This window comes from Oenanthe melanoleuca, chromosome 1A, assembly GCF_029582105.1.
Source record: "Oenanthe melanoleuca isolate GR-GAL-2019-014 chromosome 1A, OMel1.0, whole genome shotgun sequence".
Taxonomy (NCBI): Eukaryota; Metazoa; Chordata; class Aves; order Passeriformes; family Muscicapidae; genus Oenanthe; species Oenanthe melanoleuca.
In genome coordinates this window covers 36995153-37019820 of record NC_079334.1, presented here as the reverse complement: position 1 = coordinate 37019820, position 24668 = coordinate 36995153, and the positions used below count along the sequence as shown (strand labels likewise).

The 24668-nt window shown below is 35.6% G+C and overlaps 2 protein-coding genes across 7 annotated transcripts in view; both read left to right on the top strand.

Annotated features, from left to right (window-relative positions):
* RAB3IP (RAB3A interacting protein) overlaps positions 1-22674 on the top strand; it is a 32173-nt gene extending 9499 nt beyond the window's left edge. For 3 of the 4 annotated variants that reach the window (XM_056482098.1, XM_056482101.1, XM_056482099.1), the window contains exons 4-11: positions 6153-6248; positions 8762-8839; positions 9210-9413; positions 13801-13929; positions 16106-16218; positions 19603-19702; positions 19810-19879; positions 22306-22674. In XM_056482098.1, the coding sequence (XP_056338073.1) occupies positions 6153-6248; positions 8762-8839; positions 9210-9413; positions 13801-13929; positions 16106-16218; positions 19603-19702; positions 19810-19879; positions 22306-22388 (873 nt within the window). In that variant the 3' untranslated portion in view covers positions 22389-22674. The remainder of the gene's footprint in view (positions 1-6152; positions 6249-8761; positions 8840-9209; positions 9414-13800; positions 13930-16105; positions 16219-19602; positions 19703-19809; positions 19880-22305) is intronic. The other variant, XM_056482100.1, reaches the window with a different exon arrangement.
* A 1132-nt stretch (positions 22675-23806) lies between these two features.
* The window catches only part of MYRFL (myelin regulatory factor like), a 38940-nt gene continuing 38078 nt past the window's right edge, over positions 23807-24668 (top strand). Inside the window, exon 1 of one of the 3 annotated variants that reach the window (XM_056482096.1) lies at positions 23807-24133. In XM_056482096.1, the coding sequence (XP_056338071.1) occupies positions 24088-24133 (46 nt within the window). In that variant the 5' untranslated portion in view covers positions 23807-24087. The remainder of the gene's footprint in view (positions 24134-24668) is intronic. The other 2 variants (XM_056482094.1, XM_056482095.1) reach the window with 2 other exon arrangements.

Here is a 24668-nt window from a genome sequence, read left to right as displayed (position 1 = left end):
TTTGTCTTGTTTGGATGGATGGTGCTATATAAATGCAAAGCCATTATTTATCATTTTAACATTTCTCTGTGCTTAAGTTTTTGAGTAGATTTTGTGCTATTTGTATCTGTGCCCTTTCTTCTCTCGGTGATTCCATTCTTGTTAGGTTTAAGCTCATCTTGTGTTTGAAGTTTTTATCTTCTGTTTGTTATCTTGTTGGATGCAGTCATCATTACTGTCATAGTGAACCTTAACTATGGATTCAGACATCGTTTTTTCTGTTGATTGTTTTATTGCTGAGTAGTGGCTTCCTTTGCTAGTGTGTGTGTTTGCTTAGCTTTTGACCACTGAAAGAAAACATTAACCTGAGCTAAATTTGAGGACCTTGCATGTGAATATATAATCCTAGCAGTTAAACTTGGAACCCTAGAAAATAGGAACAAATTAGCATCCAAATTTCAGAAAAGCTCTACAGTATACCAAATGACAGCTCATGTACTTGAAAACCACTACTTGGATCTGCTACTGATAGCTTGGAATGATCTAAAAATCTTATTCCAGTGTGTAACGCTTTGTCTCTTAAAGATTGAAGTGTTTCCTATTTCACTCTGGAATTTGTTAAGGCTGTTCTTAAGGAAATGGCATGAAGGCTGCTAGGACATACTTAACTGCATGTTATATGTTTTCAAATTCTTTGTGTGGTCTTAACAAAAGCAATTCACCACTAACTTGAGACTGTTGATATCAGAGTTCTTCTTAATTCTCAACTCTTCATGTGATTCTTACCAGTGTTACACTGGAGAGGTAACTTGCTTTGCTTTCTTTCTGAACTTGCACTGTTTCATAGTTGCTTAGTCATGGCAGGGGTCTGAACAGACTGTACAACAATAAGCCCTATTCCTTCCATTATACCTGCTTTCTTCCTTTTCCTGCATGAGGACTATTTTTGCTTATCCTTAACTCATCTCTGGTATCTTTCTTCAAAAACTCATGGCTGTTCACATAGTGCTGTATCCTCTCTGTGATATTCATATGTCATGCAATCTTTAAACTTCTGTTTCCAAGCATATTCACTTTTGTTGATGAGTACTCAGTTCAAACCCTGTAGGGATGTAATGAATAGGTAGGGTCTTTTTATAACTGGTTGTCTTTTGTGTAGTGGCTTTAAATTCTCTGTAATTCTCTGTGCTGTTTACTAGTGAGAAAAATGAGAATTACAATTTGAATTTAGTGAGCTTATTGAGCCTGGAAACTTTGCAGGCTACAGAGTGTGAACAAAGTAAATGCAAATTTGCTATTTTGCATTTTTCATTTGTTCCAAATTTCCTACTCAAACTGTGTGCTATTGTACTATACATTAGAGATTGATTTGAATTTGTTGCAGTTGTGATCTGAAAGGGAACTAGAAAAGAAAAAGAAATTTAAAGTTTAGGGATCCACAGATTTTTTCTTTTACTTTGCTTGGAGTGTAACTTTTTTCAAAACGTGCTGTCTTTTTTTTTAAATATTATATAATGTATGTATGCCATGTAATTGTTCAATATGGTTCATGAATAAATTATTCAGTAATAGAATAAGTATTATTTTTTTCCTGCACTTGGATTTCTTAAGACTATAGACTTCTTAAAATGAACAGTATTGCTGGCACAATTGTTAAAAAAGTCTTTCAAAAGCTTGTGTCTTAATGAGAGTAAAATACACTCTTTACTTCAATCTAGATCAGTTGCAGCATCAAATCATGTCATTAAATTGGGAGGAAAATTGGGTCAGAGGTTAACAGTAGTGCTGAACGCTGTACTAATGGACTATATATAATTCTACATACTTTTGCCTTAAAATGCTCCCTTAATTAAAATGACAGGTTTTTTTTTTTTTTTCAATCTTTGAAACCATTCAGATAATCTTTTGTTTACTTTTTCACTGAAGTCATAGTTTCTGGCTATATTTTAAAGATGGAGATGAGCAGCGTTTGCTTTAGATCATCGGAACCCTTCTTGTTTCACGGATCTTCTAAAGCAGCATCGGGGAAATTGAGAAGGTGTTAAAAGACTTGGTGATTGTGATGCCTGGGACCTTATGTCCTCATGTCTCTATGCATTTGTGTTTTCTCTGCCATGTTTGGATTGAGCTCTGTCACTGTGATTATTGACCATAGGTCAACCACATGTAGATAGCCTCCCAGAGAATAGTTATGGTATTTTGATACATGGTATTTCTTGATATACAAATTTAGTGGAGTCCTTGCGAGGGAATGCCTTTCCTTTTCATCTGAGTTAACCAGCACACTGCGTGTGTTTTGGATAGCTTACCTGTAGTTTCTGAGCTTTAGCATTTCATAGTCATGTTTTTTCTTGAATTTTTGTGGGATTTGACCCAAAGCTATTTCCTTGTCAAACAAACTGATGTTTTAGCCCTCTGATGAGAAAAGAGCAGTCTGCCAGAGGTGATGGTAACAACATGTTTGGTTTCCATGATTCCTGTGGTCTTTTAAAGTAAGATCTGTACAGTTGTTAGTAACAAGTAAAACTATATTTGGCTTTCAGTAGTAAAATGTGAATTAATTATATTTTCCTAGTAGAGTAAAATATATTTTTTTTCCCCGATACAGTAATTCCTGTGAAAGAGGTGATAGTATAGAATGTCCTGTCATAGTTCGAGAGCCTGGTTTTTCAGAATTAGAATTTACTTTCAAAGGCTTCAATTTCTGTATACGTATTTCATCTCAAACAAACTGAGTGTTACAATTTGATCTCGTATCTTCAAATCTGTAGTGAAACGTGATATTTTTAAACTCTGCATGGATTAATCAATAAACAGGTTCACAATAACTACCTGGGAGTTCCAGTGGTAGTATACAGTACTACCCAGCATTTTAAGATTTCTCTTGTTTTCTTATAAGTTAACAATAAAAATGAGGGTGCGTTAGAACTGTACTGAAGTGTATGCTTTCAGTCTTTTTAAAAATCCAATTGCATTTGAACTGTAAGGCCACAGGCTTGTGAAGGTTAAAGATGCATTGGTTCTCTGAAGGTGTTTTAGCAGCTCCTGGCTGTCTTTGATGAAAGTTTCCACACCTCTTAAGCTGTCACAGTGCACTGTAGGCAGAGAAATTTTCTCAGGCGAGTAGAAAAAAGGCTGCATGAAAGCAAAATAGAAACATCTTCACCCACACCATAAGATAACTCAATAGTTTGTGAAATGCTGGTAACTTTGACAGGAGATTCTGCATCTTCTGTCACATCAGATCACTCCCTTGTGAATCAGGCTGCAAAGGACTGATTTTTATGTAGCTTGTTTAATTTGTGTGCTGAGTGAAGACCAGTCAATAGGAGTGCATTTAATGTAAATTCTTCTTTGACAACTTCAGAATTCAACAGTTCAGAATTTAGGAGATATCTGTAGAAAATGTTCTTTCCTTGGTATTATGCCTCTAGTTCTGATTTGGTTAAATTGCTGAGCTAGATGTAGGATAATTTTCTTCCTAGAATGTAAAGAGTGAATGGTTTTGAAGCAGTAATTTGCAATTCTTATCTCACGGTTCTTTTTAAATACCCACCCTGTAGCCTGAGAAGATCAAAGAGAAATAACAATATGACCCTTTGATACAGACTTTTTTAACTGTAAAGTTGTTTTTTTTTTTATGCAAGTTTATTTTTTTTCTTGCCTTCTGTCTGTTTGTAGTGTGCTTTTTGTTCCTCGTCTTCATGTAGTTACTTTTTCAGAACAGTAAAGAACAGAACGGTGTAAAGGACTGCAGCATGAACGGCTAGTCTAGCACACAGTTTTCTTTTCTGCTTTTTTATTTGGTCTGTCTGGGAAGTCTCCAATAATGCCTTTAAGCCATAGGCAGCAGTTTTGTTTCTAATAACTGCTAGGCTTTTTGCTTTGGGCACCCTTCATTTCTTCCCGGCCTAAAAAACCTGAGCTTAAATATGCTTGGCAAAAATAATGTTTTACCTTATGCTTCTCCTGAATCATGTCATGGAAACTTGCCTAGTGTTTGACAAATCCAGCTAAGCAGCCATGCATAGTAGATTGCCTGGTGTTATCTTTTTGTTTTTGTTAAGAAACTTTACTCATCTGCCTAAACTTCAATTGAATCTTTCCTAATCTTTTCAGTTGCAGGCAAAATGTAACTGTTCTGTGTAAGTAGTGCATCAGTAGTGGTAGGTGAGCCTGGGGCAGTTTTACTTGCTTTGTTTGACGACTCTTGACCTGAATTTTGATACAATCTGCTTTTAAGACGTGTTTATGCGTATGTAGCACTGTCCTTATAAATCAGGGAAGTAACCAAAGGAAATGTTGATGTTTCCTCTGCATTTTTAGAAAGTATTTCAACTCTTTTTTTCAGCTTTAAGCATTTTGCATCAGAATCATCTATTTCCTGATTAAGAGCCATACTTTATATGGGAAATAACTTTAAACCAACACAAAGTGATTTTTTTTCCCCTTTCTTTTTTCAACCTGTTTTTTTTTTCTCTTGTGTTTAGTTTTTTTGTATTCTTTTCTCCTTCTCATGCCTCCGTCTATAGCTACTTTCCTTCTGCCTCTTTCTTTTTTTTTTTTTTTTTTTTTTTTTTTTGAGAAGTCACTGTGTGCAGAATGGTAGCTAGCAAGTAAGACTTGAATAAAATTTGAAAAATACTGTTTTTGGAAACATCCCAAACATTTAAGTGATACCTCACAAAATAGTTGCAGCTTAGAAAGCAAAAAAATCCAGATGACAAACAAACGAGACTAAAAATCAATCAAAACGTTCGATGTTAAAACCAAATAAAAGAAGGCTAGAATAATGCCTTTGATACTAAAAGATTCCAGAAGAGTCCCTAACTTCTTGTCCACCATAGGAGCTGGAGTCGAACTGGACTCTTCAACTTACAGAAAGATCTGTTGTCAATTTCACTGCTGAGTTTGAGAGCAAGACCTGATACCAGCAGGCTACAAGGCAAAATGCAGTTTCCTGCATAGTTGTATGTAATATTACTGCAGTCATGAAGACTTTGGAAGAAATAGTAACCACCTTCCAAAAACACAAGAGAACCTGCCATTTGGACCTTTTTTTATGACTCTCTTGTGACTGGCCTCCCGCAGTTTTCTGAAGATAGCTATTTTTCACTGGCTTGTGAAGGTTTTCAGAACAAATCATTGCTAGACTGTATTTGAAGTCTTTAACCTACTAGTGACAGTCTTTGGTCTTGCATTTCAGGAATAATGGCAGTGTAATACCTTTCTTGGCAGGGGGAAGAGGAAAAGAGGAGATGGATGGGGATGAGAAGGGAGCTAGGGCCAAAAAAGTTTGAAAGGTCAGAATTGGCTACTTTTCTTTCTTTTACTTGATCTCTACATCCTTCTCTTTCTGCAAGAGATTCCAGGGTTTAATGGATGCAGAACTGGAGAATAGCTTTTTTTCAAATTTCTTGTCAGCCTTTTTCTACTTCTCTGCAAAGTACCCCACTTTATCCTCAATATGGATGAGATTGGGCATATCTAACCCTTATACTGTCGAATCTTGTTAAAATCTTACTGTAAAAATGGTCAGACCTTCACTCAGATTTTAGTGGGAATTTTGTATTTCATTAAGTTGTTTTAATTTTATTTAAAAGTCTGCATAAATAAGAGCAAGAATATAATTCAAGTATGATTTTAGGAACATTGTAAGGAGATATCTTGAAGATATTATTTGTAGTAAAATATGTTTGAAGAGTCATTTAGAATTGTGGATTGTCCTGAGTGAGTACTTTTTAATTCTTTTAATCAATATTTTTAGCTTTTTAAAAAGGATTACTTTAACCATATTTTAAGAAATGGGTAGATGAACTGATGTTCTGTCTACCCCAATAATTAATTTGATCTATATTTTATGTGAATGCAGCCTTTTATACTTCCAGGAAAAAAAGTTTTTTGCTTGCTTCAGAGTGTTTTTGTGTTTAGCTTAGGTGTACATTAGATTGGCCTGGTATAATTCTGTACAGCAGGAAGAAACAGCTATATATGCATAGCATTAATTTAATTGTTTTTAGTGTTGACTATTTTGAAAGGCTTTGTTTAGCAAAGGTTTTATGCTCCTCTGATTATTTGCTTTTATTTTTTGTCCCTCCTTCTCTTGTGGTATTAGCTTTAAAAGGCCAAATTACTACTCTAAGTCAGAATAAATAACTTTCAATTTTCCATAGGAGCTGAAGTTAAAAGATGAAGAATGTGAAAGGCTTTCTAAAGTGCGAGATCAACTTGGACAGGAATTGGAAGAACTTACAGCTAGTCTGTTTGAGGTTTGTTGGAGTCTTCGATGTGATATACTTAAGGGAAGCTGAGCCAGATGTTTTATGTAGAACCAGTGTGTTGTATACTGAATTGTTCTGCAATAAGCCCGTAAAGGGATTTGTGTCCTGAAGACTTGGGTGTGTTGAAGTAGAGGCTTAAGAAAAAGCAGCAGACTTTTCACTTAGATGCAGACACCTTATTGAGCTTGTTGATCTGCTTAGACACAAAATGAAGAAAATAAGGGAAATATATCAGCTTATTTTTTGGCATAACTATTTTGAGACAGCTTCTCTGTCTGGCAACAAGGCTATCTAGATAAGAGCTAAATTTGGGGTTGCCATGGTGACTAAATAGAAAAATAACATAGTTCCAGATGAATGGAGGTAGCAAGTACATAACTTAACCATGCTTTCAGCTTCTGAATTTTGGCTCTGTCAGCCTGTTGCACCCACAGACTTCAAAAGAAACATTAGTGCTGAGTGATGCACCAGGGTGAAACCTGGTTACCAAGTGAGAAGCCTGAACTTTCAGTGGGACCTTTGCTTTTGAGGAAAAGGCAGTAGTAACAGCAAAGATTATGAGATTGTATTATACAGAAATAAAATGCTAAATCCATAACTTGAAGAAGGATCAGTTCTCATTTTATCTTAGGAATATATATAGGACTGCTTTGGGCCTAAGTTGTGGTATCTTTAACTGTCAGAATAAATTTCATAATCCGTGGATGATTTATACATTCACTAAATTGTAAGTATAGGCTTTCAGTGTATGCATAAAGATACAGAATTAGATATGTTTTAGAAGCAATTTTTAGTCCTATGATGTTGTATGAAAGTGCTGTTTTACATTTGAAACGTTTGACATATTTGAAATACATTTGAAAATACTGACATTCAAAAATCAAATTACAAACTACATCCTGGTAGAGCAAGGTTGCTTAAAATATTAAGCAGTTCCTTTGTATAAAAAAATAAATAGAAGAGTGGAAGGGTATTTTTATACTATAAATACTTGTGTATGCTGGGGGGAGGAAAATGTCAGGCAGGTATTTTAACTGAGGAGAAATAAAAGAAAAATTATCAGTGAAATTTTTTATTTATGACATTGTATTGCTTAGAACATGAGTCAGTTTGTTAAAAATGTTTGAAGTCTAGTTTATTAGTAATAATTGTTTTGAGTTTGAATTGTCCAGACTTTTATAGGCATGCTACCCTAAGTTTTCTTTTGTGATTTGATTTCACCTGATTTGTGATTTGAGGCTCTAACAAGACACAGTGGTGAGGTTTATTGATTTTTTTGCACTGGGATCTGCCGCCCTTGAATTCATGTTTAATTTTGAATCCCACTAATATCAGCAGCCATATAAATGGATATGCTAGGGCTTATATTGTTGCATCCCAGTGGAGGATTGAGACTTGTTTTGCACAGCTAGGTGCATATTACACTGTAATAGCACAGTAACATGCATTGCTTTCAAAGATGCATCACTAAGCAGAAACTGCATGATCAATGTTAAATGTACTTGTACACATTGTATAAATGTGTATGTTGCCATTCCTGCATGTGTCTTGTTACCTATGAGAATTTTACAAACCCATACTATACAGCTGTGTTGTATGCTAGTGGGAGCCAGATCTTTTGGTATGACAATGTATGAACTTTTTTATTTTATTTATATAGTGTCCAGATGTGCTAGGCGCTTTACAGATATGAAAAGGATCCTATCCCAAGTAATTTGGTTGGTGGCTCTGATATTTCAATTTTTGTTGCCTTCAGTAAGTACCACATGAGAGCAGTAATTTGATCATAGGCACAAATTGCTGGATCAGAGCCTAAACAAACATTATACAGACAAAGGGCTTAAAGTTATGGGGTAAAAGGATGTTGGAAAAACCCTCAGTCCGTTTATGCTTCCTTCTTTATTGGCTTAGCCTTGTTTCTTTACTTGGATTTACTTGTTTTATTAGTGCTTTTTCCATTCTACTTAAAAAATGCGTATTAAATGATGAAGTGTTTTTATGCTGTTGTTTTGTCTGTTTTATTGATGGCAAGAATTTAGACTTCATAGTTGTTTGACTGGTTCCTTCATGCCAGAATTTACAGTTGTCTAAAACTGGTTATTCTGGCTACAAGAAGGGAGAAATTCTTTTGAATGTGCTACTGTGCCTATGTTGCTTTTGTTGCTACTGGTTGAGTCTTTCTCTTGGGGGTCAAGGAGCTTGTCAGCCACTGAAGCATGACTGGAGCCTGGTGTTCATGACAGGTATTGTTCCTGCTGGAGTGGGGTGGGTGCAGTTGCTGAATTTCTGAATCTGGACTCAGAAACAAGGAGAGCCTTAGTTGGCCAATGATGAATCATAATCATAGGTTTGTAGGGATTTTTTTTTTTAATGTAGCTGTTTCATTTCAGACTTTTGCACATCTTAATAGTCACAAGTAGTCTTCGTGAAGCAAATGTCATTAGTTGTTGGATTTTTAAAATTTGTGTGAATCATTTACACTAGCTAAACATCTTTTATAGGAAGCACACAAAATGGTTAAAGAAGCAAATGTCAAACAAGCTGCAGCAGAAAAACAGTTAAAAGAAGCACAAGGAAAGGTGAGTTATTCTCCAGCTTGTTTGCTTTGTATTTTCACATGGTTTTAAATCTGAATTTTATCTACATAAAGATGGAGATAAAGCATTACCTCTATACATTTTTGGAATATATACTCAGTTGTTTTGTGTTGCTTGACATATTCTTAGTGAGCACCCATGGACACAGTGTTTCAGCATCATGTCAGCCAGCAAGGTGCATAGGAAGCCTGTGCTACTACAATATGCAGTTGGCTAGGCATCTGTATGTTAGTGCTGATGAAGTTTTGATTTGCACCATGATATCTGCAGCTGTTTTTAATTGATTTAATGTATTTATAAACTAATATATTTTCTGTTTGTTAATGACTTTATTCTCCCCTGCCCCATGAAGATTGATGTCCTCCAGGCTGAAGTAGCAGCATTGAAAACACTAGTACTGTCTACTTCACCAACATCTCCAACTAAGGAGTTCCAGTCTGGTGGAAGAACTCCTTTTAAAAAAGGCCATGCAAGAAACAAGAGTACAAGCAGTGCTATGGGCGGTAGTCATCAGGATCTTACCATGATGCAGCCAATTGTAAAAGACTGTAAAGAGGTAATATATAAGGATTGTTCTCTTTTTGCTGATAAACTGGCTTTATTGTTTTGTTTTTTACTCACAATAAATAGAGTATATCTTAAATCTTTATTTAATGCTTCCTATCTTTGAGATATTTTTCATTAATGAAAGAATTTTCCTTACACAGCAATATGTGGTGATTTTTCCAAGTCTCATTTACCTTTAAGTCATTAAGGGAAGATGAGATAAGATTCCAAACAATAAACCAAACAATAGAACTGAACGATAAGTCCTGTGTGGCTTTTTTATGAAGTCCATTACTGAAAGTTCATAAACTTTGATAAGCATTGTATAAACCGTCATAGAAAAGAGGAAGAATCATTTTATAGATCAGTAGTGGTGAAAGAGGCCAGTAATTTTTTAGAGAACAGGTGACAAGTCACTGGAATCCTGGAACCTGTGTGTGGGGCTTTTTGTGTGGGTTGGGGGATTTTTGTTTGATTGGTTTTTCTGGTTGGTTTGTTTGCTTATTTTTTACATTGGCTCATGTTACTGAAAAGAGGGAAATAATGAGGCGAGGAGTTGGTACTTGAGTCCTTGGAGTGGTAGTAGCAAAAATTGACCAAAGTATTGAGAAGGAGCTTATTTTACTGGGTAGTTAGTATATCAGCAGATGAAATCCAAAAATTAATAAATGAGAAACAAGGCATTTCGGAAGAAAGTTCAATTAGCAAGCTTGCAGTTGTGAACTTGGTAAGAGCTACATTGTACTGGAAAAAACCTAGTGTCCTTGTAGATCACTGTCTTAAAACCCCATCTCAGTATTCAGTGATGGTCAAAGACATACATTTCTTAGAAAAGGAATAAATAGCAAAACTAGAAGTATTATATTACTGTACAAACATGTAGTAAGAGTGTTTCTGTACATGCAGCTATGATATATTCATCTCAGGACATTGAAAATACCAGGAGTTGTGACGGAGATGATCAAACTTAATGGAAAGATTTCTGTGTAGAGATACTTGAGGTAGAAGAAAAATCTGCAATCTCAGGTGACATAGGGAAGATGAATGATGAAAACTCTGGAAGCTAAAAGGAAAATAATTTTTAGTCAGTGCATAATGAAACATTTTCACAAGGAAGCAAGATTAAAAATATGTTCAAAATAAAGTCATGCAAAGTGACAAAAGAAAAGCCTCTCAGGATGTATAGAAGATAGATATGATGTTTGGCTTAGAAAGCTTCTTTAGTTACAGACTAGAAGTCTTGAGGCTGTAAAAGAATATGCATCACTTTCATTCCCCTCAGGTATCTCTTCAGCTAGCTCTGTGGCTGCTGGTTATTGTCAGAGGGGTAATATGCTGACTGGATCTTTATACTTCATTTTGCCAGTCATTTGTACTAGAAACCATTTAACTATACACCTAGAAAATTAAGATATCTTCCAGTTTGTGTTACATACTCAAAACCCCCAGATTATTTACAAACTGCTTACCCACTTCCAATGGTATCCAGGGTTTTTCCTTACTAAAACTGAATCCTTGTTGCCCTTCAGAAAAGGAGAGAGCTGGAATGGAATGTAGTTACTCTGTAAGCATCACACCAAGGTCATGACTCCAATGAAGTTTTTAAGCAAGAGTGAGAGACCAGAGAAATCTGTTTTGTCTCAGTTTCTCATGGACAGAAGGTGGTAGTCATGGAGTGTTGCATCTAAGGTTCTGGGTCTCTACAATGGAGGACATGCTGCAGAAGAACCAGTCTACCTGACAATTTTCTTTAGTTAATTCACCTTTTTATTGGCTGCATAAGGAAACACTTCAAGGCTGGTGACTTTTTCTCCCAGTGATTGCCCAGAGAATCACTAAGAAACACACGGGTTTTCCACCCACTGGGACTTGAGTATTTTAATTTCTCTTCTGAGTAGGAGTATTTAATGGAACGTAGAATGGGGTGAAAAAAACAAGATTACCTTTGGCATGGTAGTTAGGACATTGTTTTAAGCAGGGGATACATGCCTTCCCAGCTGTTCCTGTTATCGAGTTCTTTGTCATTTTGTTTACTGGTTTTATTTGTAGCTGCTCTAAGGTGAACTGTTTTGCATTTCTGGGAGCTAGGGTCTGAAACCCTAGTTCAGTCCCCTTCTTGCTAGTTGTTCATGCCACTGAGCTGTTACTCTTTGGATCTTATTTTTCTGGTTTTGGGTGACTTGACTTCTAAAGGCAGTAAAGAGTACCTTTGCTCAGGGCTGTATATTGGCCCTGAGCCAATAGCTTTGGACACTTTTGCAGAGTCTACCACCTAGGGCTTTGTGTTGTGGGATGGAGCTGGGTGTAAGTACAGGTCAGCTCTCAGATTTCTTTGTGGAATGTAGGCAGAGTCACGAGTCTCTGGCTGTCCACCCTAAAGTGCAGTGGAGCTAGAAAGCTGCCAACGTGCCAGAGAAGTATTTCCTAGCATGTGGTAGTAACCTCTAGGATAAATAGATGTGTCTAATGAATTTAGATATTAAAAAGATTGAGAAGCTGAATAGCTGTCCAGGTCTTAAGCAGATAGTTATCATCCCCTTACCCGAAATGTTGATAAATGCATCAGTGTTGTTCAAAGAGCTGAGATATTTTACTGATGTCGTATTTACTGTAATGAAAGAATAAAAAATTTAACTAGAATTATTATTGCATTTTATTGTATATTTAATTTCAGGTAATCAAAACTGGGATTTTGTGAAAGCATATGTAAAGGTAGGAGGAGATACACATGTATTACACATTGTAGATTGAAAATTAAGATCATCAAGCTGTGGTCACTGAACAATTTTTTTTCAAGGCAGCTTTTTTATCAACTGTAGGTTCGGGTAAGATTGAGTAAATCGAGAAAATAACCAAGTTAATAAGAAATGCATCTTAATTTTTGGAATTTTAGAGTACAAATAAAAGGTGAATGTTTTTCTCTTGATATCTCTTGATTGTATTAATTTTAAGCCAGACTGAGATGGGTTCAAGTTGTGGGAAATGTTCCTTTAGGTTGCAAGTTACACCTATTGAATTCCACTTGTACAATGAAGTTGGTGGCCTAGCAACCAGAACACTTATGGATTAGCTTAATTAACATAGTTGTTCCTGATTGTACCTGAGTGTAATGCAAGTGGTTCTAATAAAAGACAAATTTTCCAGTCTAATTTTTGTAGGTTATTTTTCAAGGAAAAAAAGAAAAGAAGAATAAAGTTTAACCGAAAACCCCTGAAAGTAATAAAAGAACTCCCCAAAGCATATATGTAAAAGAATGGCAAAGTGTTGAGAGCTCAGAAGGGCTGATGCATGGGGAATGAAAAAAAGAGACTGAGGTTGGTTCAGAGCAGCATACCTGATCTTTAAAATGAGATTAAAAATAAATTTTTAGTATATGCTATTTCCCCATTTCATTATCTGTATTTTTTCAATCGTACAAAATTTTACATTAACATCCTTGTTATCTTCTCCTGCAGTGTACTTCCTTTCTATAGTTTTAGGAGTATGGGTCTCTGTAGTTCAAGAAAGGGATTTAAACAGGGAAAGGATGCTGAAGCAGAATGTCAAAGCCAGTCTGAGGCTGGTGTTTGACCTGGGGAACGGAATGGTGTTGCATATCCCTAGTTTTATATGTTGGGTTAGGAGCATGTGTCAGAGGCACTCATCCTGACTCTGCTTGGTTGTGTCCTGCAGCAGTGTTGGAGCCTGTGAAAGGTCTTTCTTAAGTAACCCTAAAGCAGATTGTGCTCTGGGAGCACCTCAGTGTGCTCTAGCTGTTAGTGGGTAATAAGCCCATGGGACAGAGTGTCCAATAAAGGAAATAGATCCTACTGCTAACTGATCTCAGCCTGAAGACGATAGAACGAGGTGTTTTCAAAGCAGGTACAATTATCTTTTCCTAACACAGAACATGGTTCATCTGAGAGTGATTTAATAGGTAATTTTAGCATTTCCTCTTTGACTAGAGGAGCTGTGGGAGGAGCAGGCTCCTAAATCATTCCCATATGCTGTATGTAAAATTGTAATGTATGTAAATGTACAGTATGTAAAATACTATAATGAAGATGGAAACTGTTTTATGGCTCTTCCTAAGTTTTTCAAAGCTATCTGTAAGTTTAGGAAGTGGGGGAAAGGTATTAGCTTTTCCCTGGTGTAGTGGTAACCACTAGATGCATTATCTCTGAAAATTGTATGGTTTAGATTTGCTTGAATTTACAAGCTTAGGAAAGTGGATTTAACAAGGTGTTCGTAGCTGACCCATGATAGCATTCTTTCATTTTATACATTACATTCTTCCAATTTTTACATCACAATAGAAAGCATTTTAATTCTTATTATTTACCTGTGGATATTTGCAAAAGATAGGTACTAGTGTGATAATTGCATTGCTAAAATATGTGAATCTTTGTGTGTTCTAGGCTGACCTGTCTCTGTACAACGACTTCAGATCTTGGAAGGATGAGCCTACTATGGACAGAACGTGTCCTTTCTTGGACAAAATTTATCGGGAAGATATTTTTCCATGTTTAACTTTCTCCAAAAGTGAGGTAATGGAAAGGGTCTAAATGTGCTCACTGATGTCTTCCCCTTAAATATGTTACATGGAGCCAAAAGATTACTGTATTGTCTTCAATATGAAGTTTAACCATTTTTGTTTCATTAGTGTGTGACAATTTACAGTGAAGTCCTAAAGTTTGGTCTGAGTATTGAAATGACCGTTTTTTTCTTCACTATTCTATTCCATTTATGCTCATCCAGATATGGCCTTTTTGCATCTACTTCTTCAAATATTAGTCCTGTCTGTTAGAATCCGATCTTTGTAGGAATGGACGGAAGTTTTCTTCTTGATACTTCAAATACAAAGTCGTGTTCTGCCCCTTGTTTATCTAGGGGGCACTAGAGACCAATATATTTAATTTTGTGGACTGATTTTCTCTCATATTAGTCAAAGCAGACTGCAAGCATAGTCTGGGCCTTTTCTTTTAGTGAGGTTTGAGTTACAAGAATTAGACTTGGGGATTTAAGATTCAACAGGGGCAGTTGGTAAATACGGTTTTAGAGGAATTAAATTATGACAGTGTTCCCACACATTCTCCCATAAAAAGGAAAGACTGGGAATAACATGGAACTGATTACAGATGCAGCTGCTTTACTTAGTTTTGTTCTTAAGCACCATTTACAGGCTGCTCTTGTAGTATAGGTCAGTAGGGAAAAACGAGCATATTCTTAGATCTTTATTAAAATAAGAACAAGAAATTTTAAAGTCCTAAGTATTGATATTCTTTTTCAATAAAATTAAACACCTCACATAGAAAATCCTACATTTTCTGCGTAATGTTTACCTCTTGTTTTCAGGTGGTGTTATGTTCTTTTCCTGTTATTTTCATCTGCTGTTGCTTGCTGGCCATAAGCACATGCAGTCTTTTAGTTAATTGTATACCAGTTTGTTATGGTTGTTGTATAGCTTCATATGAACCTCTCCCACTAAACAGTTTACTTGGGTACTATGGGAATTAAATTGCTTATGCAGCATATGTAAGTAGGCCATCCTGTTGTCTTTTGCAGCAACTTAATTTTGGATTTTGTTCTTCACTGGTAATATAATTACTGTAGATTTGTATTGCCTTTTAAAGGAAGAATGAGGCTTCTAGCACTTGTCAGTTACACCATTTATTGTTTCCAGATGCTGTGTGTAGTGACTAACTTCTGTTTTGCTTGGCTATTGATAGGCTAGCACAGTTAAACTAAACAATAAATTACACATATAATATGTTTTTGAATAATTGAAAGTGCAGCTATGTGAATGGCTGAAGTATTATATTAACTCTTAATAGCCTCTTGTGTGTATGTGTAGGGTTCTGCTTTTGGGAGATGGCAGAGAGAATATCTAATAGTAACATTCTGGTCATTAAATAATTAAAGTACAATAGAAAAATATCTTTATTACTTAGTAGGAAGGAACTTTAGCACAAAAATATTTCATTAGTAATGTAAGCTGCATCTTTTTTTAAATTAAGCAATGGCTATTACTTGAAACAGTGGTCTTGGGTAAGTGTGTTCAGTCTAATCAAGTAAAATGGTCACATTTCCAGTGTCTTATGATTATTTATAAGGAGTGAACAAAAAAACCTGAGCAAAGTTGCACTTCAAGCAGACTAGTGTTTGAAAGTTGCAACTGGCATTTCTATATATTGCTCAGTCTTGTTTTAACACCTTGTTAAAGCTATCTTTAGCTGAAAAACAGTGACATAACATTTGCTTGTTTTATTCAAGATAAAGATGCATGCAGCATACTTTTGTATTTTTCATAGAACAGAATAAAATTAGACCAATTTTTTAAAATAAAATTCGTGCCGTATTCAGTCTCTGACAAGAGCACAGCATGTGCAAATACATGTGCTATTTGGTTATGTGAGGAAAGGCTGAAAATAAAGTTAGTGTTTTAAACATACTTCATTGCATTCCTGGCTGTAGAGGAAGTTATATTGCCTCAGGGAGGGCAGGGTTATTTGTAGGGCAGAATTTAAACAGGAGCCTGGAAATGGGACCTCTTGCTCATGATAAAAGTGAAATCTTATTTGTAACAGAATATGTGTTTGGTGGGTTGATTTTTTCCACCCCCCCCACCCCGTGTTCTTAACTTTCCAGAAGAAATATGTCACTGCTTTGAGGCAGTGGATGAAACAGAACTGTTTTTAACTGCTTTCTAAATTTCTCTTGCAGTTGGCCTCAGCTGTTCTGGAAGCTGTTGAAAACAACACTCTGAGCATTGAACCTGTTGGCTTGCAACCTGTTCGATTTGTGAAAGCTTCTGCAGTTGAATGTGGGGGACCAAAGTATGTTGATCTAACTCAAGGGGATAATCTTGACTCATTTGAGATCTCTTGGCTTGAGAAAACTGCTATCAACTGATTAGCTCAGTCAAATTTTTGTATCTTAAATTTAATTTCCTAAAATCTAAGACTTCAAGATTGTTGTTACAAATTTTATGAGAAAGTAAGCAACTAATAAATGAAACTTCAAAGAAAAACCCCTAATACAGAACAAAAGCTGTCATTTGGGGAGAGCTTGACTTTTGCTCGTTTTGATGCATCGACCCCGAAAGCAACACTCTCACCTCTTTGGGGAAGACCATTCTGATACTTAAACCAGATGGTTTGAGCTGGGGGCTCTCAGCTGGAAAGCAGCATGAAAGAAATAGGTATTGGAATAGTACAGGCTGGGTTTATGACATCTGGAGTATTGTGGCATAAAAAATTTAGGACATATGTAGAGTGCTGACAACTGTAGCTGAAATATTTGAGAAATATAGAGAGTTAATCCTCTGAATTTGAGTAGGAGGAGTGTAAGTGGAAAAGAAGATGAATGAGAGTTTGAGCCTGAAGTAGGAACTATGCTTTGAATGCCAGGAAGGAAGGTTATTTTAAAAATTCTGGGGTGGTCCTAGAGAAATGTGAAGCAAGACTTGTCAGGTACTGGTACAAACATTGAAGTTGGGTGGGAGGGATTTGCCTGATGCACTGGGCCATTGATGATACGGAGAAGGAAAGGGATTGTAGGATGCCGTAGTGGATGTCGGAATAAAAAAGCAAGGTCAATCTGGATATTAATCTGAAGCCTTCCAAGTCTTGAGAAACACTTGACCTTTCTATTGGAGGTATTTTGGACAAGTTGAGAATTTATTCTGTAGTATTTGATTTGAGAGAGCTCAATTTTATAATAGAAAACTTCCATCAAAAGATTTTCATCTGACTGTAAGATTTTTTTCTCTCTCATTTTTAATCCTTGGTTTTCCTCTGTTGAGTGGAAGAGACACTACAACTGACACATCTCAAAATTCTTTATTTTCTCTTTAAAGAAGCTGTATAAAATGCAAATTTATATTTTGTGTGTTTTGTTACTTAGTCTTTGATCCCTTCTAGGCTGCAAAGTTCAAGCATTCAATTATTTTTCAACTTCCTCCTATCACTAGAACAGTTCTTGAGCTGTGGCAGGCAGCCTCTCATCAGAAGGGACCACACCAGTAATGGAGCTACTCAAGGAGTAGGGAATTCCTATCCAAGATCTGCCACTGTAAGCTGTGTTCCATGAAAGCCCTACAGAATCTGGACTGTCAGAAACCACTGGAACAAGTCATATGTCATTAAAAACTACGGCAAATGGATTTAAAGTCATTGTGGTTCAAGCAACTTTGCTACATCTTGATGTGATGAAATACTTAGCCAGACAGGAGACTCAGCTGCATCACTCAGAAATTTCTGGAAATTTTTAACTGTTTTCTCCAGTTTAGGATAACTTTTAAATCAGAACTTTAAAAACCCTTAAATATTTTGCAAGATTAGAACTTACTGTTTTGAGATGACAATGCACGAGTTGTAATTTAGTTATTTTAGATATACCAAAAGGTCAAGCAAATTATTTTTTTCCTTTTCCGACACTTCTGTACTAACAAAAACTTCTGTGGTGCTGCTTGTAGATAAGTAATAGGTAAGGAGTCTGCAGTATTTAAGTGTAATTTAACAGCAATTGTGCTTTGCCTTATATATTATTACTGGCATTGAATGGGAAGCAGGTGTTGCAATTTTCACTGGATCATGTAGCATTTTCAGGTTTTTATTTTTCTATGGTGCAAAATGCTTTTTTAATTGAAGCTATTGTCTTAAATGGATAACTTAATATAGACAAACTAAGCTAGACAAACTTAATATAGATGAACTAAGCTAGAGTAAAAAAAAGCTAGTCCTAAAGAAGTCATTTTGTTGTAGATTTGTGTGAGAGAGTAGATAGATAAAATAGTGGGTAACAGCCCAAATAGCATAGTGAAGGATGAAGGACAGAGCTGTTATAGTAGTACAGAAAGGTTCTGTATATACAGAATTTACTGAATGGTAACTGTGATGGTGTGTAGTGAGTGCTGCCTTAACAAAAGACAGCTGGGTTTCCCCAGAAGATTCCCATAACTGTCCCCATGGGGAACAAAGCACTGAGCTGCGTGTGCTGTACAGCACGAAACTGAGTCACCAGCAGGAGCACTCAGCATTTAACTGATTTGATGGAACACAAAATAGAGGAGGCAATTATGTAACCAGAAAAAAAAAGAATTTTATTTTCCTAGCATTGAAAGTTCGTATTCTGACAAAAGCTAGACTGAAATTGTGATCCAGCTTGCTTCAGGTACTTTAGGATTTCTTGTATCAATGAACTGCTGTCAGTCCTCATAAACTACTGTGGAAAATCGTATACACTCTTCAATTTTCTCCTGTTTTACATGGTTCTGTAGACCAGCTGCAGGCAATTTAAAAGGGCTGCTGAGCCACTGTTCAGAACCACAGAAGCTTAGTAATTTTTGTTTCATTATTGAAAGCCAGCTTCTTAGACTCCCCAATTTCATGAGGTAGAAATGGGAGAAAGAAGAACCAGCAGCTTTTAAAATTAATGAAACAGTGGTTGCCATGACAACCCAATTCATCTGAGATGCTGTAATATAGACATTCCGAGTAAATCAAATTCTTCTCATCTTTTAAAATTCACTGTTTTCCTAAATTGGGGGGTTTTTTTGGAAGTTTGTGGTGACTAATGACCTTTCCTGAATACTGCATAGTTGCAATACACCAGAAGGAAATTTGATTATTTTACTCTCACTTTTTATAATGGTAACAGAATTACTGCCAGACAGCCCAGTTTCCTTCGTCTCAAAAGATTTTATACTCTGGATGTAACATATTATTTCAATTTGGACATAAATGCAAAACTGGATTTAAAATGCATCTCAGAAATCTGCTCTTCTGTGAGGCTGATTTTTTTTGGATGAAATACAGTATCAACAGAACTTAAAAAAAAATCTATTTAAATGTTGGCATCAACTGATAATTTAAAAAATGTTTATTTGACATATCAAGAGGTAATTAAAGAAATCCCACTGTGCTAGAGTTGTCAAGCTAATTTAAATTAGTGAATATGGAGGTGTATTCCCAGAGCTGAAGAAAGTTTTAGAATTCAAAAAAAAGCATCATAATGCACCAGTATTGAAATTAAATTAGGCCTTCTGGAACTAAAATAATTGGCAACATAATGTAATAATTGCAGCTTGTGAAATGAAGGTAGAGACTCATCTATCTGTGCCAATATGAAACAGTTACATTAACACCGTAAACACATGCACATGTTTAGACATTAATGTCAGATTTGTTTATTGAATCATGTGACCTTTATATTTGTAGGAAATGTGCTCTCAGTGGACAAAGTAAGTCATGCAAGCATAGAATCAAATTAGGAGATTCAAGCAGTTATTACTACATTTCTCCTTTCTGCCGTTACAGGGTAAGTAGATTTACTATGATTTTATTTTTTGTAGTAGTTATTTAGCTACTTTTTCCATACCTCTATACAAAATTACATTAACCACTATTATTTTCATATGAGTCTAGATCACTTCTGTGTGTAACTTCTTTACATATATTCGATACATCCAGCAAGGACTGTTGAAGCAGCAAGATGGTGAGTATAAAAGAATCATATTTGACCTACATAAAGAGACATTTACATAGTGCCTAGTCCTAGAAGTTGCTCTCTGTGCAGCAAAGTTGCTAGCTGTGACCTGACAAGTTATCAATTTAATAGTCATTGTTGTAATTTGAGAATATGGTGATATTTTACTCTTCAATACTGTTATTTTTTAAAACAATGGATTATAATGCATTGGTTTTCAGTCCATTTAAAAGTCCCCTTTTACAATAAGAAATGCTAAAACAAAATCTAACTAGGGGAGTAAGTCAGAGATTTTCCACATAGTAGTCAAAAATCAAATCTCTGTCACAGAATGTGGAGGTATTTTGGATGCAAAAAACTTCAGGTTGGTTAGATCTGGGCTGCTTTTTCTTTAATTTGGTGTTTTGTGCAGTGGCAATTGAGACAGCTGTTCTTGTCAGACTATTTTTTCAGGGGGAACTTGCAAGAAAGACAATGTTTTGGGTTAAATTGCAAAATGTAAACAGGTAATGTTTTATATATATAGAAAACCTGTAATCATTCATCTGAGTGCATCTGAATTGAGATCATTGCAGTGGCATGGCCATATCTTGGTTAGGGATTTGGTTATAAATGTAAGGCTTGATCACCCTCCACCCCAAAAGAGGAATGTGTTTTTTACTGCCGTTGCTTCAGGCTGTGGCTTGCAGGGTGGGGTTCCCTACCTTTGTTAGCCAGTTGATTTGGCCATGTCAGAATGTCATATCCAGCAACTGCTTATTTGAACTGTGTCTGCACAGTAATTCAGAAATTTGCTTAGCTGTGGTTCCAAGATGTCTGTATAAAAGAAGATGTTTTTGAAAGCATATCCATGGTGCGCCTGGTTACTTAATTCCAGAATTTAAAAAATATTGCATGTTGGCAGCGTAGTTTTGTCTTCATTTTCAAGACCACTTTACCCGTTTATCACTGTAAAAGGAAAATAAGATGATTTGACTGTGTTTAAACTGCGCAGTATTGATTTAATTGTATTTCCTGTCCAGGTCAAAAAATACTGCGAAACAGCTTTCAGTCCAAATGTTTTTTGAAACAGATTATATCACTCAGGCTCCCAGAAATACTGGGCACATGTCAATAGTAAATTAAAATATTTGCTTTCATTGTGAAAATGTAATTTTTTTTAGTTCAGTTGCATTTTTAAAAGTAAAGTAAAACAGTTAAACTTTGTAATATTTATGGATGTCTGTGCATTTCATTATTCCAGTTTTCAAGTCTCTGTGGATTTGCTTCATCAAGAATCTGGCTAGAATTAGCCCTGCTTTGCTACCTCACCTATAGTCATCTCTTCCTGATGTTTCCAAATTTCAAGAGCTCAGGATTTTAGCTACACCCAAATATTTCTAACCTGAAGTACTCCTGAGGTGATAGATAGACTTAGACTTACTTACAAAAAATAATGCTGTTAATATTTCAATGTTAAGAGGTCATGGAATTAACCAGAAATTCAGCTATTTCCTATCCTTGATTATATTTAATGAAACCTTCAGCTGGTGGTAATTTTTACTGGTTTACTAGCATCACTGAAGATCTTGAAAATATGTTATTTAGGTTTTAATGTGGTTTATAGTTAAAGGCTTTTACTTTGACCAAAAGGACCTTTGAAGTTTCAACTAAAAATTGTTTAATTTACTATTGAGATAAAAAACTTAATTTTTTTTACATCATATAATGAAATATTTTCAACATTATCAAATTGATTTATTCTTCAAGAAGTTTGCAAAAAAAAAAAAGAGTTTGTTGTTTTAGTTCAGTTGTCCTTTTTACCGCTAGAACACAGCATTTGCATTTCTAGCTTTATAATGATTTCACCAATACATTCACAAGAATGTAGGCACTTAACAGAATTGTTGTATAACGGGCTGCATGGATTTCTTCTAATGCACCATATAATTTTTAAGACAGAGGTCACTTTTACAAAAGTTAATTGTTGCTAGCAGATTACTATAGAAAAAATGGGAGCAAGAAAGATTATAAATGGCAAAATTATAAGAAAATTGCAGATTATTTGGTGAAACAATTCTTATTCAACAAGCTATATTTTTTCTTTTTGTAGTCATTTAATTTCACAGAAGATGGGTCAAGGGCCAGGGAAGCTTAAATAAGAAACTGCAGTTAATTAAAACTGGCAAGAAGTACTGATATAGTTCTGTTCTTCATTTTAAAGAAACCTAAAATCTGAGGAATTTTTTAGGACTCTCATTTAGAATATTTAGAGTATGTACTTGAACAAATTTTGTCATAACCAACACAGTTAGCCCTTACACATACTAATGCTGATTTTACCAGATGTTTGTTATGAAGTTCCCCTAAACTCATGTAGAGTAAAGCAACCTGAATACATCAGTTGAAATAAAATGTGAATTTGGTATATTTAATGATATTTCTGTCTTTTTTAGTGGATCAGATGTTCTGGGAAGTTATGCAGCTGAGAAGAGAGATGTCACTAGCAAAACTTGGCTATTACAAGGAAGAGCTCTAAAACTTTTTACTCTTGCGCATGCATGAACTTCATTGAATATACATAACTAAAATTGCTGAACCTTTTTTTGTCACTTGATATTTATTTCCACAAAGTGGGTCCAAGATCTTTCTCCATTTGCAGATGGCACTAAGAAGTACTGTGATTGTTTTAAACTGACCTATACTGTATATGCGTACATATAACACTTAGTTGAACAAATGTGGTAAGCACTTGCAGGTGTATTAGTGATTGTAATTTACATTTAAAAACAAAACTTCTGATTAAAGTGTTAATCTGAAACAGTCTCTGTCTTCTGGTGTTTGTGATGCAGAATGATGTCAACCTCCCCAGCAGGACACTTCAAAATGTAAAACTGATTTTATGAAGAGTGAATAAATGCCTGGTATTTTCTTCATAGTAGTGTTTAGATACACTTATGTAGCTGTCTATGCATGTATGCCAGTACAGCTAACAGACATCTGGGGGAACTTGGAATTGTTTGAATTACTGCTTCCTAAATGCTTGTTAACCCTTAGTTTAGATAATGAGATAGAACTGTTTCCATGATTAGCTAACAGTAGGCAAATGGTAGCAAGTAGCTGGTGCTATTCTGACTTAATATCCTTTACAACAACAAAATCGTGTTGCTCATTTAAGCAGAGAGAAGGGTCCTTTCTATATATGGTAGTATCCAAAATGTGTTATGCTGAGGCAATTTTCGTGTACAAAGATGTACCCCATGTAGTGCATCTCAGTAGTAATGACTGTTTGGCTCAGTTATATCTCCATCTTGTAAATGGGGCTGACTTCCATCTTTGTGTCCTTACTCCAAAATTCTTTTCTATATTTTTTATATGACCTATTGATCATGAGAAACCTGTGTCACTGTGAGTGCCTGGGGCTTTTAAAAATTGGTCAACAGCTACTTGTCTGGTGGATATAATTAATTCCAAAAATGTCCAGATTCCAGACTTCATTGGAACTTTTGTTCATAACCAAATGCCTTTTTTAGATGTCTACTCAAAACATTTGAGTATTTTTCTCCTGTTTGCTTAGTGGTGACAGAATAGGTAGTTTTCAGAGTTTAAAGATGGACTAAAAGAAAGTGAAACAGTGTTTGCTTCTAGGCTTAAAAGAGCTTTGTTCCATGTTCTGCTTTCCCATTCTGTTCTGTTTTCCAATGTTACCTTAGACAAACAGGCTAATGTGTGATTTGGTTTTGTTAATAATAGTAACAACATAGAAGTTCTACTTCCCTAACAGTGATGGCTTTGCTCTTGCATTTTTGATACTATTGCTTTCCTCAGTAGTACTAACTGCTTTCATTGGTAGTACTAATTACATGACCTGTGTGAAAGTACAAAGACAAGATAAGTAATTTTTATTGCCGCATTTTTTGCGCATGTGTAATTAGTACTGGGACCAAAGGTCCTTAAAATGAGAACATTAGACTTGCTGGCTAGAACCCACATCATCTTGCCTGAAAAGCCTTGTTAGATTCTCCTTTAAGTGTAGTTTAAATCCTTTACATAAAGCCTCAGTATAACCCTGACTCTAGTTATGGAGGAATGATATCAGCTGGGACAAAGTGATTGAAACCTCTGACAAAACCATGATGTGTTCCTTGGCATGTTAATAATCATCTGGAAAAGAGTGCATTTGTCCCAGCAGGAGCTCTTCAAGTAATAGGAAAGCAAAACACTTCTACTGGGTTTTCATGGATGTGGTGGGAGAAAATGAGGCCTTGCAGCAGTTCTTTGAAGGTAAGACTAGTTTCAAGAAAAGCCTTAAAAATTTTTGGTGGCAGCAAAACCAGTAATTGCTTGGGGGTAATTGAGGAAGAAAGGAGGAAGACAAAGTACTCTGAAACCCAAAGCAGTATTTACACTAAGTTATTGTGGAAGACAATATCAGAATAAAGCATTACAAATAGTACAGATGTGCTGCATTGCTTTTTTCTTTGTGCTCTGGTCAGAGTACCAAAGGCAGGGCAGACCCAGAAAAGCCTGCAGTACGGGTGAGATAATTGCCTTGAAGAAAAACTGGGAGATGACTGAGAACTCACTGCAGTGTAACACTTCTGGAATCTTAGTGATTTTCATGTGGTTAGAGATCTCACTTGCTTCTCAATTTTAGCATGTTGGGTAAAGAGGGTTTTCTTTCCATTAATGTTCTTCTGAAATGGGCTGATTCTAATTGGTAAAATGATAATTGTGTTGGTATCCTCAGGACCCTTCTGAGAAGTTAAACTTGGATATTTTTGTCTTTTGACTGGGATCATCTGTCCTTTTTCTCCAA